The sequence below is a fragment of the Leopardus geoffroyi genome, chromosome B1 (assembly GCF_018350155.1).
Source record: "Leopardus geoffroyi isolate Oge1 chromosome B1, O.geoffroyi_Oge1_pat1.0, whole genome shotgun sequence".
Classification (NCBI taxonomy): Eukaryota; Metazoa; Chordata; class Mammalia; order Carnivora; family Felidae; genus Leopardus; species Leopardus geoffroyi.
In genome coordinates, this window is record NC_059327.1 from 162,907,940 (window position 1) to 162,922,599 (window position 14,660).

Here is a 14,660-nt window from a genome sequence, read left to right on the forward strand (position 1 = left end):
TATACCAACATAAACAATTACAGAATACATTCAATAATCCATCTCAACACCTAATATGAATAAGTGAAAAAGTAATCATTTTGTGTTTTTTGAAATAGTTTTAGAGAAAAAAAGTTATAATCTCATAGCACTGCTACCTCATTTATAACTTTCGTTTTACATGATAAAATGGGATAAGAATGTGAAATAAAATCTGTTTTTCAGCATCTTTTTGTAAATAACACCTCATATATTTTTTCCTGTTATTTATAAATGCTTCTCTGCAAAACAAATCTAAGGCATTGTACTAAAATATCCAGAACATAAATTATAAAAAAAATTGAGTGAGAAATTTTTGGCAAGAATATGAAGAGGATACTGTTAAGAGTCACAGCGTCATGGTTAAAAAGCACCAAATCGTTATGGAGCAGCTCACTTAATTCTTGTCATTCATTTATAGCTAGACGAGGCCCAGGGTGCAAGTGACTGAGGAAATACTTGTTTCTAGGAGTAAAAAGTAGGACCATTTATGAAGGTTGTATTTTGGCTCCAAAAGGCTATTTTGTGGTCAGTCACATAACAGTAAATAAAAAAGTAGATCACCTCAGGCAAAATACTTTTTTTGTATTCAATTCAAGCCTGCAGAGTAAGGATTTCTTTCTTTCTTTTTTATACAGGAACAGAATGTTAAAATATTCGTAAGACCAAGAATACATGTTCAATCCAAAACACATCACTTTTAACAGGCATGAATGAGGTCAGAGACTATCACTTATATAAAGAATTGTCTTGCTAAAAATTATGGCACTCAAACTTGTGCTGTGGGACTTAAAGTCTTCCTTCAAAATGAGTCTCATTATAATCTTTAGTTGAGCTACAATCATTCAGTTCCTTGAAAGGATTAAACTTCACGTCTTTGCACATGCTCCATTTCATCTGAAGTCTCTTCCCACTATTCTCATCGCTATGTTTTTGATGGCAACAGATGAGGCTGGAGATATAAACGGGGCCAGATCATGCCGGACACTGAAAGTCATCTTAAATTTTTGGCTTTCTTCCTTAGTGAACAGGAAACTACTGACAAAGACTTCGCATAGGGAAGTAACTGGACTTCAAAGCCTTGTGTTACCGGTTTAGGTACGCCGTTTTCAGCAGTTTCATCTTCAATTCCAGATGGAGGATTAGCACTATGAATAATAAAGATAAGCACATAAGTCTGGTATTACTTTTCAGAGGTACAGACAGGATATACTAGTATTCGTAAGCTATGTCTGATAATTTCCTAAAATTACGGTCTCCACTGGATAAGAAAAAGGATGGCAAAAACTGCCTGTGTTATTCCACCATTCCTGCTGCCTTGCATAAAATCCAGACTCAACACTGAAAGTAGAATGGAACTGCCTCTACAATTTTTTAATGGTATGAAATTTGCAACTTGACAGTGGGGTATAGTTCAAGTTTTTTAATATTTAAAAAATCTTCATCACACTTAATTTTACTTATCCTAACTCTTTACTGAACATCCACCATGTGCCAGGGACTACTAAAATTGCCTAAGGCTACGGAATACACAGTTTCCTCCGTTCCTGCCGCCCGAGGAACTGAAGAACTTTAATATGACCACATTAACTCTACCAGTATTCAGTTAACACACATGCTTCATTCTGGTTTTGTTTCACCTATCTTATTGGACACACGTTCTTCGTTGCATGAAAAATACATTTTAGGATTAAAGAAAAGCTTATCTTCCTAGAAGACTATCTTCCAATTTGGTGCCAATAAAGAGCTCCAGACCTAATTCTGATGCATTAAAAAAACCACTATTTTTTTTTAATGTTTATTTATTTTTGAGACAGAGAATGAGAAGGGGAGGGGCAGAGAGAAGGAGACACATAATTCTTAGCAGGCTCCAGGCTCTCAGGTGTCAGCACAGAGCCCTACGCAGAGCTCGAACCCACAAACTGTGAGATCATGACCTGAGCCAAAGTCAGTCACTTAACCAACTGAGCCACCCAGGCACGCCCAAAACTAATAACTTTTTAAAGTCCAGTTAATACCTGTATTTGCCTTATTAAAGCAAAACTGATATAAAAAAATAAACCCCTCTTTTCTCATGAGACTCAAGCATCTGGTCATTAACCATCAAATAAAACTTATAGTATTATAGTGTAATTGGCTTCCTTTTTTTTAATGATTCATTTATTTTGAGAGAGAGAGAGCACATGTGCTCACAAGAAGGGAGAGGGGCAAAGAGAGGAGAGAGAGAATCCCAAGCTGGATCTCATAAACCTTGAGATCATGACCTAGGCCAAAATCAAGAGTCGGATGCTTAGCAATCTGAGCCACCCAGGCGCCCCTGTAATTGGTTTCTTATATTTCAATAATTAGGATTTTGATAGTGGGAATTAACCATTAAACTCATTTTACAAATAAAGGCACTGAAGTACAAAGCAACTAACTCACATTTAGTAGGATTTCTGAGAACAATATCCAGATGTCGATATAGCTCAAACCTCTTTTCATTACATTTGTTTATCTCTTCTAAACTTCATTTTGTCAAGCAGTTTTATAGAAGTCAATGCAATCTCTATAGTGGTATTTTACAGTAGTACAATCCTCATATAAAGCAAAATAAAGATAATAATTGAAAATTTGAATGTGAAGTTTTCATTGTTTTACTGCTTGACCCAAGAAAATATGCAACTATAATTCTTCAGTACGTTTACCTCCTGCTTAAGTAAGTTTCTAGGTAGCCAGAAACAAGTTTAGCATGCTTTTTATGCCATGGAACAGTGTAGTTAGCCAAACCTTGGATTAAACAACATGACAAAATTGGACACAGCATAATACAACGGTTAAGAAGTTGTAACAATGAACCGGTCACAAAGAAGCTGGGGAGAACTCTAATAGCAAGGACTCTGATCAGTCCAAGCTGAATACCAGAACACGGGTTTGGTGAACATGCCTTACCCAATACTTCTAAAAGTTTTAATTCCCTATCAACATTAAAATGCTACAAATATAAAATTACAAGCTTTTTCTGGAAAAATTAAGCTTTAAGAGAACTTTTCCACAGAATGAAATAAACCTAATAGCTCTCCAAATAAATTTTTAATAAAGAATATAAAGACATTTTGACAGTAATGCTCAAGGAAGGTAGAGGCTTCCCTCCAATACATTTAATCACGCTAAGGGGCGTCTGGGTGGCTCAGTCAGTTGAGCCTCCGACTTCAGCTCAGGTCATGATCTCACAGCTCGTGAGTTCAAGCCCCACATTGGGCTCTGTGCTGACGGCTCGAAGCCTGGAGCCTGCTTCAGATTCTGTGTCTCCCCCTCTCTCTGCCCCTAACCCACTCACAGTCTGTCTCTGTCTCTCTCAAAAGTAAACAAACATTTAAGAAAAAAAAAAAAAAAAATCACACTGAGTATAAAAAAAAGGACATTCATTCAATCAAAAAATAGGCTTCAAGGATTGTAACCAAGAACCAATACTAACAAAATTAATGGAATAAAGATTAGCTCATAAAAAAAGGTATTTAATTGTGAATCTGTAGCATTATCCATTGATTCTTCACCAATTACAAAGCAGTATGAAGAAATTTTCAATTACTTTCATAACTATAAGCTACACAAATCAACTTTGTGAGTAACTGAGATTAGGGTTAGGAACTGGGTTGGACCAAATTTCAAAACTGAATGATAAAATTTCACATGATATAGCAATGAGTGAAAAAAAAGTCTTCCAATAAAGGGGATATTTTTAAGTGAGGAAATATAATTTCAGCATCCCTTAAAGTAGTTCTATTTCTATGTCTTACTTCTTCCCTTCATTTTTTTAACAAGTGCATACATACCTCCTTTTATCATGCTTGGCTCCATTACACCTCACTTTACTGCATTTCCCAGATAAATTTTTTTACAAACTGAGGTTTGTGGCAACACTGTGTCACCCAGCAGTGCAATTTTTCCAACAGCATTTGCTTACCTTGTGTCTCTGTCACATTTTGGTGAGTCTGGTAATATTTTACACTTTTTCACTATTGTATTCATTATGGTGGTCTGTGATCAGTGCTCCTTAATGTTACTATTATAATTGTTTTGGGGAGCTATGAATCACAACCATTTAAGATGGTGAACTTAATAAATATTTTGTGTGTTCTAACCACTCTACTGACCAACCATCACCTCTTCTTTCTCTCCTGCTCCTTAGGCTGCCTATTCCCTGAACCACAACAATTTTCCACTAGGTCAATTTACAATCCTCTAATGGCCTCTAAGTGTCCAAGTGAAAGAGTCCACAGGTCTCTCACTTTAATTCAAAAGCTAGAAATTATTAAGCTTAGTAGGAAGGCATGTCGAAGACCAAAACCTAGGCCTCTGCCACTGGTTGGCAAAGGTGTGAACACAAAAGAAAAATTCTTGGAGAAGATTAAAAGAGCTAAACTCTAGTGAAGCCACGAATGATAAGAAAGTAAAAATACCTTACTGCTGATATAAAGTTTGAGTGGTCTGGGCAGAAGACCAAACCAGTCACAACATTCCCTTAAGCCAAAGGCTAATCCAGGGCAAAGCCCTTATAACTTTCTTCAATTCTGTAAAGGTTGACAGAGGTGAGGAAGCTGCAAGAAAAAGTTCAAAGCTAACAGAGGTTGGTTCGTGAGGTTTAAGGAAAGAAGCCACCTCTGTAACGTAAAGTGCAAGGCAAGGCAGCAAGTGCTGATACAGAAGCTGCAGCAAGTTACCCAGAAGGTCTCACTCAGATAATTCATAAAGGTGGCTACCCTGAACAGATTTGCAATGTAGATAAAACAGCCTCCTATTAGAAGAAGATGCCATCTGGGACTTCCACAACTCAAGAAAAGTCAAGGCCTGGCTTCAAAGTTTCAAAGGACAGGCTGACTCTTTTCTTGTTAGGGGCTAATGCAGCTGGTGACTTATGCTCATTTACCATTCTGAAATCCTAGGGCCCTTACGAATTATGCTAAATCCACTCTGCCTGTGCTCTGCCCTAAAAGTGGAACAACAAAGCCTGGATGACAGCACATCTGTTGACAACATGGTTTACTGAATATTTTAAGCCACTGTTGAGACTACTGCTCAGAAAAAAAGATTCCTTTCAAAATATTACTGCCCATCGACAATGTGCCTGGTCACTCAAGAGCCCTCTGTTGGAGACACACAAGGAGATTAATGTTTCCATGCCCCATAACAAATATCCATTCTGCAGCCCATGGATCAAGGAGTCATTTGACTTTCAAGTCTTATTACTGAAGAAACACATTTCATAAGCATAAAGTTGTCAGAGACCATGATTCCAGTTATCTGGAAGATCTGGGCAAAATAATCTGAATACATTCTGGCAAGGATTCATGATTCGAGATGCCATTAAAAACATCCATCCATTATGAATGGATAAAGAAGATGTAGTGTGTATATACATATATATATATATGTATATACACACACAACACACACACACACACACACAATGGAGTATTACTCGGCAATCAAACAGAATGAAATCTTGCCATTTGCAACTACGTGGATGGAACTAAAGAAATTAGTCAGAGAAAGACAAATATCATATGACTTAATTCATATGAGGACTTTAAGACACAAAACAGATGGGGGCACCTGGGTGGCTCAGTCAGTTAAGATACGAAACAGATGAACATAAGGGAAGGAAAATAATATAAAAACAGGAATGGGGACAAAACATAAGACACTCTTTTTTTTTTTTAAATTTTTTTTTTTTTTTTTTGAACGTTTATTTATTTTTGGGACAGAGAGAGACAGAGCATGAATGGGGGAGGGGCAGAGAGAGAGGGAGACACAGAATCAGAAACAGGCTCCAGGCTCTGAGCCATCAGCCCAGAGCCCGACGCGGGGCTCGAACTCACGGACCGCGAGATCGTGACCTGGCTGAAGTCGGACGCTTAACCGACTGCGCCACCCAGGCGCCCCAAGACACTCTTAAATATGCAGAACAGAGAGTTACTGGAGGGGTTGTGGCAGGGGAGATGGGCTAAATGGGTAAGAGACATTAAGGAATGTAGCCCTGAAATCATTGTCGTACTATACGCTAACTAACTTGGATGTAAATTTAAAAAATTAAAAATAAATAAGAAAAAAAAAGAAAAAAAAAACAAAAAAATATTCATCCATTGAATGGATAAGGAAGACATGGTATATATATATACAATGGAGTATTACTCGACAATCAAAAAGAATGAAATCTTGCCATTTGCAACTACGTGGAAGGAACTAGAGAGTATTATGCTAAGTGAAATTAGAGAAAAAGAAGTATATGACTTTACTCATGTGAGAAATTTAAGACACAAAACAGATGAACATAAGGGAAGCAAAAATAATATAAAAACATAAGAGACAAATATATAGAGAACAAAAAGAGGACTACTAGAGGGGTTGTGGGAGGGGGGATGGGCTAAATGGGTAAGGGGCATTAAGGAATATACTCCTGAAATCACTGTTGCACTATATGCTAACTTGGGTGTAAATTAAAAAAAATAAATTAAAAAAAAAAATCCATCCATGATTCATGGGAAGAGGTCCAAATATCAAATATGAAGAGGAGTTTGGAAGTTGATTCCGAGCCTCGTGGATGACTGGGAGGGGTTCAGGACTTCAGTGGAGGAAGTCACTGCAGACGTGGTGGAAATAACAAGAGAACTAGAATGAGAAGTGGGGCCTGACGATGTGAACAGACGAGGGGCTGCTTCTCATGGATGAGCAAAGAAAGTGGTTTCTTGAGACAGAATCTACTCTTGGTGAAGACGGTGTGAAGATTGTGGAAATGACAGCAAAGGAGTTAGAATATAGAATATTACATAAACTTAGCTGATAAAGCAGCAGCGTCTGAGAGGATTGACTTCAATTTGGAAAGAAGTTCTACTATCAAAATGCTAACAAACAGCATCATGTGCTATGGAGAAGTCGTTCGTGAAAGGAAAAGTCCGTGCATGTGGCAGAGGTCATTGTCTTATACTGCCACAGCCACCTCAACCTTCAGCCGCCAGCACCCTGATCAGTCAGCAGAGTTCAATTTCAAAGACCCTCCAACCAGCAAAAACGTTATGACTTGCCAAAAGCTCAGATGATGGTTAGGATTTTTTTTTAGCATAAAAATAGTTTTTAATTAAGGTACGTATGTTGTCTTTTAGGCATAGTACCATCGCACTTAAGAGACTACAGTATAGTGGCGCCCTGGGTGGCTCAGTCAGTTGAGTGTCCAACTTCCACTCAGGTAATGATCTCGAAGTTTGTGAGTTTGAGCCCTGCATCAGGCTTGCTGCTGTCAGAGCAGAGCCCACTTTGGATCTTCTGTCCCTATCTCTGCCTTCCTCTTTCTCTCTCAAAAAAAGTTGAAACTATTAAAAAAAAAAAAAAAAAAGAAAGAGAGACAACATTATAAACATAACTTTTATAGGCACCAGGAAACCAAAAAATTCATCTGACTCACTTTATTGGAGTGGTGTGGAACTGAACCCACAGTATCTCCAAGGTATAACCCTGCCAGCTTGAAACAGAATTCATATGCCACACAAAGCATCCGTTTAAAGCAATCAACGGAATGACTTTTCATGTTTACAAAATAGTGCAACCATTACAACTACCTAATTCCAGGACATTCTCATCACCCCAAAAAGAAACACTGCGTATATTAACAGTCACTCCCCATTTTCCCGACCTCGGTCCTGCCAACCACTCTATGCATTTACCTATTCTCTACTTTTAATATAAACAGAATCATACAATATGTAGTCCTTGGGGACTGGCTTCTTTAAATTAGCATAATGTTCTCTAGATTCATCCATGTTGTTACAGGTAGCAGCACTTCATTTTTCACTGCTATATAGTATTCCGCTGTATGAATATACCATATTTTGTCCATCCATTCATCATTTGACGGGCACTTATATCCATTTTTGGCTATTATAAATAACGCTGCTATGAACATTCATGTACAAGTTTTTTGTGTGGATATGTATCATTTTTCTAAAGCATCTATGTAGAACTGGAATTCTTGGATCATATAGTAACTGTGCTTAGCCTTTTGAGGAACTGCCTGTTCTCCAAAGTAGCCGAACCTTTTTACAGTTCCACGATCAGTGTATGAGAGTTCCAATTTCTGCATGTCCTCACCAACACCTGTTACTTTCTTTTTGAGTACAGCCATCCTAGCGGGTGTAAAATGGTATTTTCTCTACTTTTTAAAACCAAATAATCATTCAAAGCTCTTTTTTTAACCATGCCTTCATTATGGGACATCAAGGCATTGATACTACATTTGATCAGTAATGTAAGCATGTCGACGGACTCCCATGTGTGAGTTGTTTTGAAATTTGGAGAAGTTTCAAGCTGCTTTTACGTGTTCTATAAACGACAGTCATGTATTTCTAGTAGTCTAACAAAGGGAATCAATCTTATAACAAATTCACTAAATATCTGACTTTAAATATTTTAAAACATGGAAATGATAACCAAAGTGCACTACACCATCAAAGGTATTGTGAAACTAGTAATTTAAAGGATTCTTTTTTTTTATCAAAAATATTTTTTAAAGTTTTTTCTTATTAGTCTAATGGTTATAATCGTATATTCCACTTCTGAACTCACTTAAGAGTACAAAGTACTTAATAGTGAAGAGCATTCAAACCCTTACCTCAAACACTTTGTCCCCTATGCTACTAGCAAATAAACACAGAACTGATTAGGTCCTGAAACAGAAAACTCTAACGGATTCAACGCCTGTGAACTTTCAGTCAGTATGCTGTAATTAAGCCAAAGACTATGAAATAAATTTGACAACGTGTTGACAGAACCACTGTTACCACACAATCTGCAGAAGTATCGACAACAAGTTCCACTAACCTGGCATTTTCTTCTTCTGGCCTTTCAACTTCATTTTCATCTACCAAAAAAAATACATAAATAAATAAATAAAATTAACAAACAAACCACTCTTAAAGAAACCAGTATTATGAAAATCTGAAGTGATCATCACAAGCACTAACCTAGGTCCTTTGCCAAATCACTGTGCACATGCACGTCCCATGGGCCTATAAGCACATCCAAAGTTAGATCACCTTATAATGACTTAACAAGATATGTCTTTTATGAAAAAAAAATGACTTTACTTTTATAAAAGTAAGCTTAATTTAAGAGGCATTAAAAATGTCTAGATCTTTGTTAAGGAAACCCTACACATTTACATTCCAAAGAATATTACTAATGCTGAATCTGGCCACCAAAGACAATTTTACAGGTTTGTCAAAGCCACAGCGTCAAGGAGCTGCATGGTGCTCAAACGTGCCCTTTTACTATACTAAAGAATACATATTTTAGGTAAGGAATAAATAATTAACTTTCAAGTCTAGTTATCATTAACAGACAAGAGACTGTGACTTAATGAAAAGTTAAAAGCTAGATGTCAAGTCCCTTTCAAGAGGGAAGTACAAAGTGCACTGAAGTTATTTTTGGGAAAAAAGATATATACGAGATAACTGAAAACTATAAGGCTAAGGGACATGAGATACTTCTAATGATGTGGGTTAAAGAGCAGTCTCTTAAAAAAGAAAAACTTCACCTTAATACAGGAGACATTCGGGGTTTTCTTTATGGGCCATAATGTATTCCATCTCTTTCTCTCTCTCTCTCTCTCTCTCTCTTTTAATTAATTATTTTTAAAGCACGACTTTCAGACAAGGAGGTACCCTTGCAGGTGCATTCCATACAAACTGACCATCAAGAAACAAGACGTTAGTTTTACAGCATCAACTTTATTTAGCTATTATTACAGAAAGACTGTTTCTGAAAGAAAGGGGCAGGGAGGGCATCCTACAGCCAAGGGGCAAGAACAGACACACCAACAGAGCTCAGAATCGAGATAGAACAGTAGGGGAAAGAGCGCGGAAGCGCGGCGGCCGGGAATCCCCGGCGGGGAGGACCGGCAGACGGGGTCCGGCCCGGTGCCCAGTCCCCGGCCCAGCCCGGCGGCCGCGGGGTGGCTGCGTGATGGGGGCGTGGGCTGGGCGGGAGGAGGCTGGGGGCGGGGAGGCGGGAACGCGCACGCCGCACTCGGCCTAACTCTCAGGCCGGAGGAGGCTCCGTACCAGAGGCCCCAGGGGCGGCATGAGGGGCCCAGGACGCCGGCCGTTGACGGGCCGGGAGGACAGGCCTGAGAGAACCCGGGAGTGAGAGAAGGGACAGGAAGTTCCGTACCGCCATAGAGCCACTCTTCCTCCTCATCCCCTCCGGTCCCGCCGCTCAGCTCCGACACTAGGCGCTCGACCTCGCCGGCCGACATGGCCGCCCCGAGCACAACTTAAAGGCGGCGATCAACAGCCCCCTCCAACCCCTTCCCAGCCTCGCTGCCCGGGGGCGCGAGAGGGGCGCGAACCCGCCGGCGAGCAAACGAAGAAAGCGCGAGACTCAAATCCAGGAAAGGCGGCCGCGGCGTTCAGCCTGCAAACAAGACGACTCCGGCGGCGATCCGCCTGCGCAGGCGCAGCAGCAGCCTCAGCGCGCGGCGTCTTTAGGAGGCTTCGCTTCCGCGGCGCCGGCCACCTGGACCTGGTTGCGCATGCGCGCCGTGGTTGGCCCCGCCCCTGTGGAATCCCGTTTTGCCTTTTTAGCGTGGCCTTCTCCCCTGGCGTCCTGCGTCGGGGAGGTTTCCCCTCCCCCACCCTTTCCTCTGATAAGCTGCCTATGCCGGCCAGCGTACTTTTGTTCCCTTGTCCTTTAACGCTTTCTTTCTCAACTTTTTTGTTTGTGTTTTAATCTTATTAAAGGCCTTGTTTCGTTCTTCACATGTTGTATCACTCGACACAGAATTGTTACCTTATCACTCGTTTCTCATTAGAGAGGAAAACAATGCCTACTTTATTGAATATTTAATTTTAACAGCAAACGAAAGCCAAGCTCCTGAATGAATAATGCATTCTCTTTGTTAAAATAAAACGTTACACATAAGGTCGAAGACCCCCCTCATCCACTACCGTCCTTTGCACAAGTATCCCTCGTTTTCTGTTTGGTGTGAATCTTCGGATTTTCTATATGTTTAACTTCACGTGTATTGTTTTGGTAGAAGAACCTGAGATTAACGAATCTTAAAGGGTGCGATACTGTGTATCATTCTGCGGATTGCTTTTTTTTTTTTTTAATTTTTACGAAGTGTCTTGGAGATCCTTCCCATGTTAGTATACATCAAACTATATCCATTTTTAAGTGCTTCCCAATATTCCATATCATGGCTATCACAAAATGTATATAGCTATTTCCCTAGTGGTGTACATTTAGATTGGTTTCAACTTTTCACTTTAACCACCCTCCCTAAAAACACTACAAACGTTTACAAAAGCCTTGTAAATGACTTCTTGCAGATTTTTACAAGTATTTCTCCAAGATCATAATGTTCAGTTTTTTAGTAAATAATGCCACATCATCAGGCTACTTTGAGCACATCTTTTAAGGAGAAGGTCATCTATGATGGGTCGAAATTAGTGTTCTAGTTCTTAACTATAACTACTTAGTTGCATGACCTCAGGTAATTAACCTTTCTTTGCTTCAGTTTTCTCATCTACAAAATGGGAAAGCTGAATTTAATGGTCTCTAAGGTTTCTTTTGGTCCAAAAGTTTTCAAATAGGACACTCAGTTTTCAACAGGAAGTCATTCTAGTTAACAAATCAATCATGGGTTTACTTGCTGTCTGGTCAATAAATATTGTTCTTCGTTTAACAATTATTGAATATCTGCTGTTTAAGAACTTGGAAAACAAAAATATGAATAAAGCATAGTCCATGCTCTTAAAATGCTATCAATTTATTGAGAAAGTCAGAAGTGTCTTAATTAGTTCCCCTACAAGGGAAAAAAGATGGATATGCTTTAATAGAAACACAAATGAAATGTTTACATCCCAACAATGCCACACCATCTCCCCTTATTTAAACAAATCATGTGGTTTTAATCTCCCCTTACCTTTGAAGACTCAAAGGCTATTCCCAGTCTCCCTTATCTGTTTAGGATAATCCCTTGCAGACTTCTAAACTCTGTTGAGGTATCAATGTTGAGGCCAATATTGTGATATCTTTCCTGAATCCCACTTTATTTCCTTCCATTTCTTTGTTCTATAAATATACTTATGGAGGGTCTACCAAGTGCCAGAGACTCTTCTAGGCTATGCAGATTCAGCAAGGAGTAAAACAAGGTCCTTCCTCTTGGTGAAGCTTTCATTCTAATGAAGGAAGACAGACAAAAAACATATAAATGTACAGCTTTGTCAAGTTGTGATAAGGATTATAAAGAAAACTAAGCAGGATAGGGGGACCTAGAGCAGAGTGATGAAGAGGGATTAGGTGCAATTTTATAATAAGAGATCAGGGAAAGCTATTCTAATAATGTGACATAAGAATAGAGAGCTGAATGGAGGAAAGAAGCAAGCCCTTGTGGACTTCTGGGTAAAGCCCTATCTGACTGAGAGAATAAGAATTGCAAAGGCCCTGAAGCAGAAGTGTGGTTGGTGCATTCAAGGAACCCAAAATGAAATGGAATGGAGGGAGTAAGAAAGAGGATAGAGATGAGATCAGAGTTATTGGAAGGTGGGTAGAGCAGAGCTAATTACACCCTTCTAGACTCTATGCTGCTTCTATGGCATGTGTCTATCACATCCTATGGTAATTACATCTACCTTCCTAGAACTCTTCACTAGATAAAGTCCTTCCTCAAACAGGGCATCTTCTTACATGCCACTTATTCATGAGATGGTGCCCAGCACTTAGATCTTGGCCTCTACTGACAGTAATGGAATGACAATTTTACAGTCTGCTTAGGAATATCTTGGGGCACCTGGGTGGCTCAGTCAGTTAAGCGTCAGACTTCAGCTCAGGTCACGATCTCGCGGTCCGTGAGTTCGAGCCCCGCGTCAGGCTCTGGGCTGATGGCTCAGAGCCTGGAGCCTGATTCCGATTCTGTGTCTCCCTCTCTCTCTGCCCCTCCCCTGGTCATGCTCTGTCTCTCTCTGTCTCAAAAATAAATAAACGTTAAAAAATAAATAAATAAATAAATAAAATAAATAAATAAAAAGGAATATCTTAAGGCAGTCACTCATAGCCCTGTCTATTTATTATTCCATGAGTCTATAACGAACTTTGGTGCTTTCGTGGAAGAACCAACTGCCTTCTGCCATGGATTGTCTTTCTCCTTTCGGCTGCCTAAAATAAGCTTGTCTTTCAAGATGCTACTTAAACTGAACTGAAGAGTTGATGGATAATAACTGAGGCATCAGAATTGCCTTCACAGTGGAGGTAGCATTTCAGCTAAGCTTTGAAAATAAAGATTTTCACAAGCAGAGAAGCCCATAAATCACTAATAACCACTCATAAAAGGCCTCTTCCTTCCTTCCTTTTATACTGAGTTCCTTGCCTGGATAAGCTTCTTTATCTCCCTACCCACCAGCAGAGTTTAAAGATAGGTAATTTGAAGACATGATATAAACTTAAGACTTCTTCAAACTACGATACTCTATATGTTCTGATTATATTTGTTTTCCATCTTATCATTGTGTGTGTCTGTGTATGGGTGTATATGTGTGTGTGGGTGTGTGTGTGCAGTTTGTTGGTTCTTAGGAAAAAAAACCCAAAATAACTAAGCATCAGTTTAAATATATCTCTCTTTGGAAGTACTGAAAGGGATTGCTTAATAGATGATGATTAAAATGACGGCAAGAGGTAAAAATCAAATAAAAGTGCCTTGCTCAATATCTAATAGATAGCAAGTACTCGTTAATGTGCTTTGCATGAATACGGCATTTAGGCCTGACTGTGTTATTCACTGCCAACTTTAGTTACATCCCTTAAATCTCAATATTCTTCAGTTTCCTCATCAGTAAATTGATATATTAAAATATCAAATTACACCTGCATCCTGGAAGGCTAACAAAGCTAAAGTGAGGGTTCAAATGTCAATGCAGGGGCGCCTGGGTGGCGCAGTCGGTTAAGCGTCCGACTTCAGCCAGGTCACGATCTCACGGTCCGTGAGTTCGAGCCCCGCGTCGGGCTCTGGGCTGATGGCTCATGATGGCTCAGAGCCCGGAGCCTGTTTCCGATTCTGTGTCTCCCTCTCTCTCTCTCTCTGCCCCTCCCCCGTTCATGCTCTGCCTCTCTCTGTCCCAAAAATAAATAAACGTTGAAAAAAAAAAAAAATTTAAAAAAAAAAAAAAAAAAAAAACAAATGTCAATGCATGTGACAAGTTAGAGGCAAGATGGTGGTATGCTATGGTTTAGGCCTTTTGTCCTTTGAACATCCCGAATCATTGCACATATGTAGAGTGCAGTTTGTTTCTTTCTAGATACTTCCTTTATAGGTACTTCAATGGGGAGTTAAGCACCAATTATCCATCTTCCTCTGCATTCTGACATATTTTAATACTAATTTTTATATTGCTATTTGTTTCTGGAAAATTGTGTCATCTCCTATTCAGCTCTATACTGTTGTGTAAACTGCACGCTCCTTAAGGATGAGAAGAATTTTTTTTTATTTCTGTCTTCACCAGATAAGTGCTTAGTAAACCCTTAAGCCAAACGTTGATCATCCATGTGGAGGGCTTAGAAATGAGGCAAAAGGAGATATGTTTGATTTTGTGAGGAATAATAATTGCTAATTA

The 14,660-nt window shown here is 39.3% G+C and overlaps 1 protein-coding gene across 30 annotated transcripts in view; it reads right to left on the minus strand.

Moving 5' to 3' along the window:
* The window catches only part of FIP1L1 (factor interacting with PAPOLA and CPSF1), an 82,712-nt gene extending 72,128 nt beyond the window's left edge, over positions 1-10,584 (minus strand). For 5 of the 30 annotated variants that reach the window (XM_045474064.1, XM_045474046.1, XM_045474059.1 and 2 more), the window contains exons 1-4: positions 10,222-10,516; positions 9,015-9,059; positions 8,872-8,911; positions 1,109-1,166 (exon numbers count right to left, since the gene is read on the minus strand). In XM_045474064.1, the coding sequence (XP_045330020.1) occupies positions 1,109-1,166; positions 8,872-8,911; positions 9,015-9,059; positions 10,222-10,306 (228 nt within the window). In that variant the 5' untranslated portion in view covers positions 10,307-10,516. Of the gene's footprint in view, positions 1-1,108; positions 1,167-8,871; positions 8,912-9,014; positions 9,060-10,221 lie in introns of all 30 variants that reach the window. The other 25 variants (XM_045474066.1, XM_045474053.1, XM_045474062.1 and 22 more) reach the window with 18 other exon arrangements.
* Positions 10,585-14,660: the final 4,076 nt, after the last annotated feature.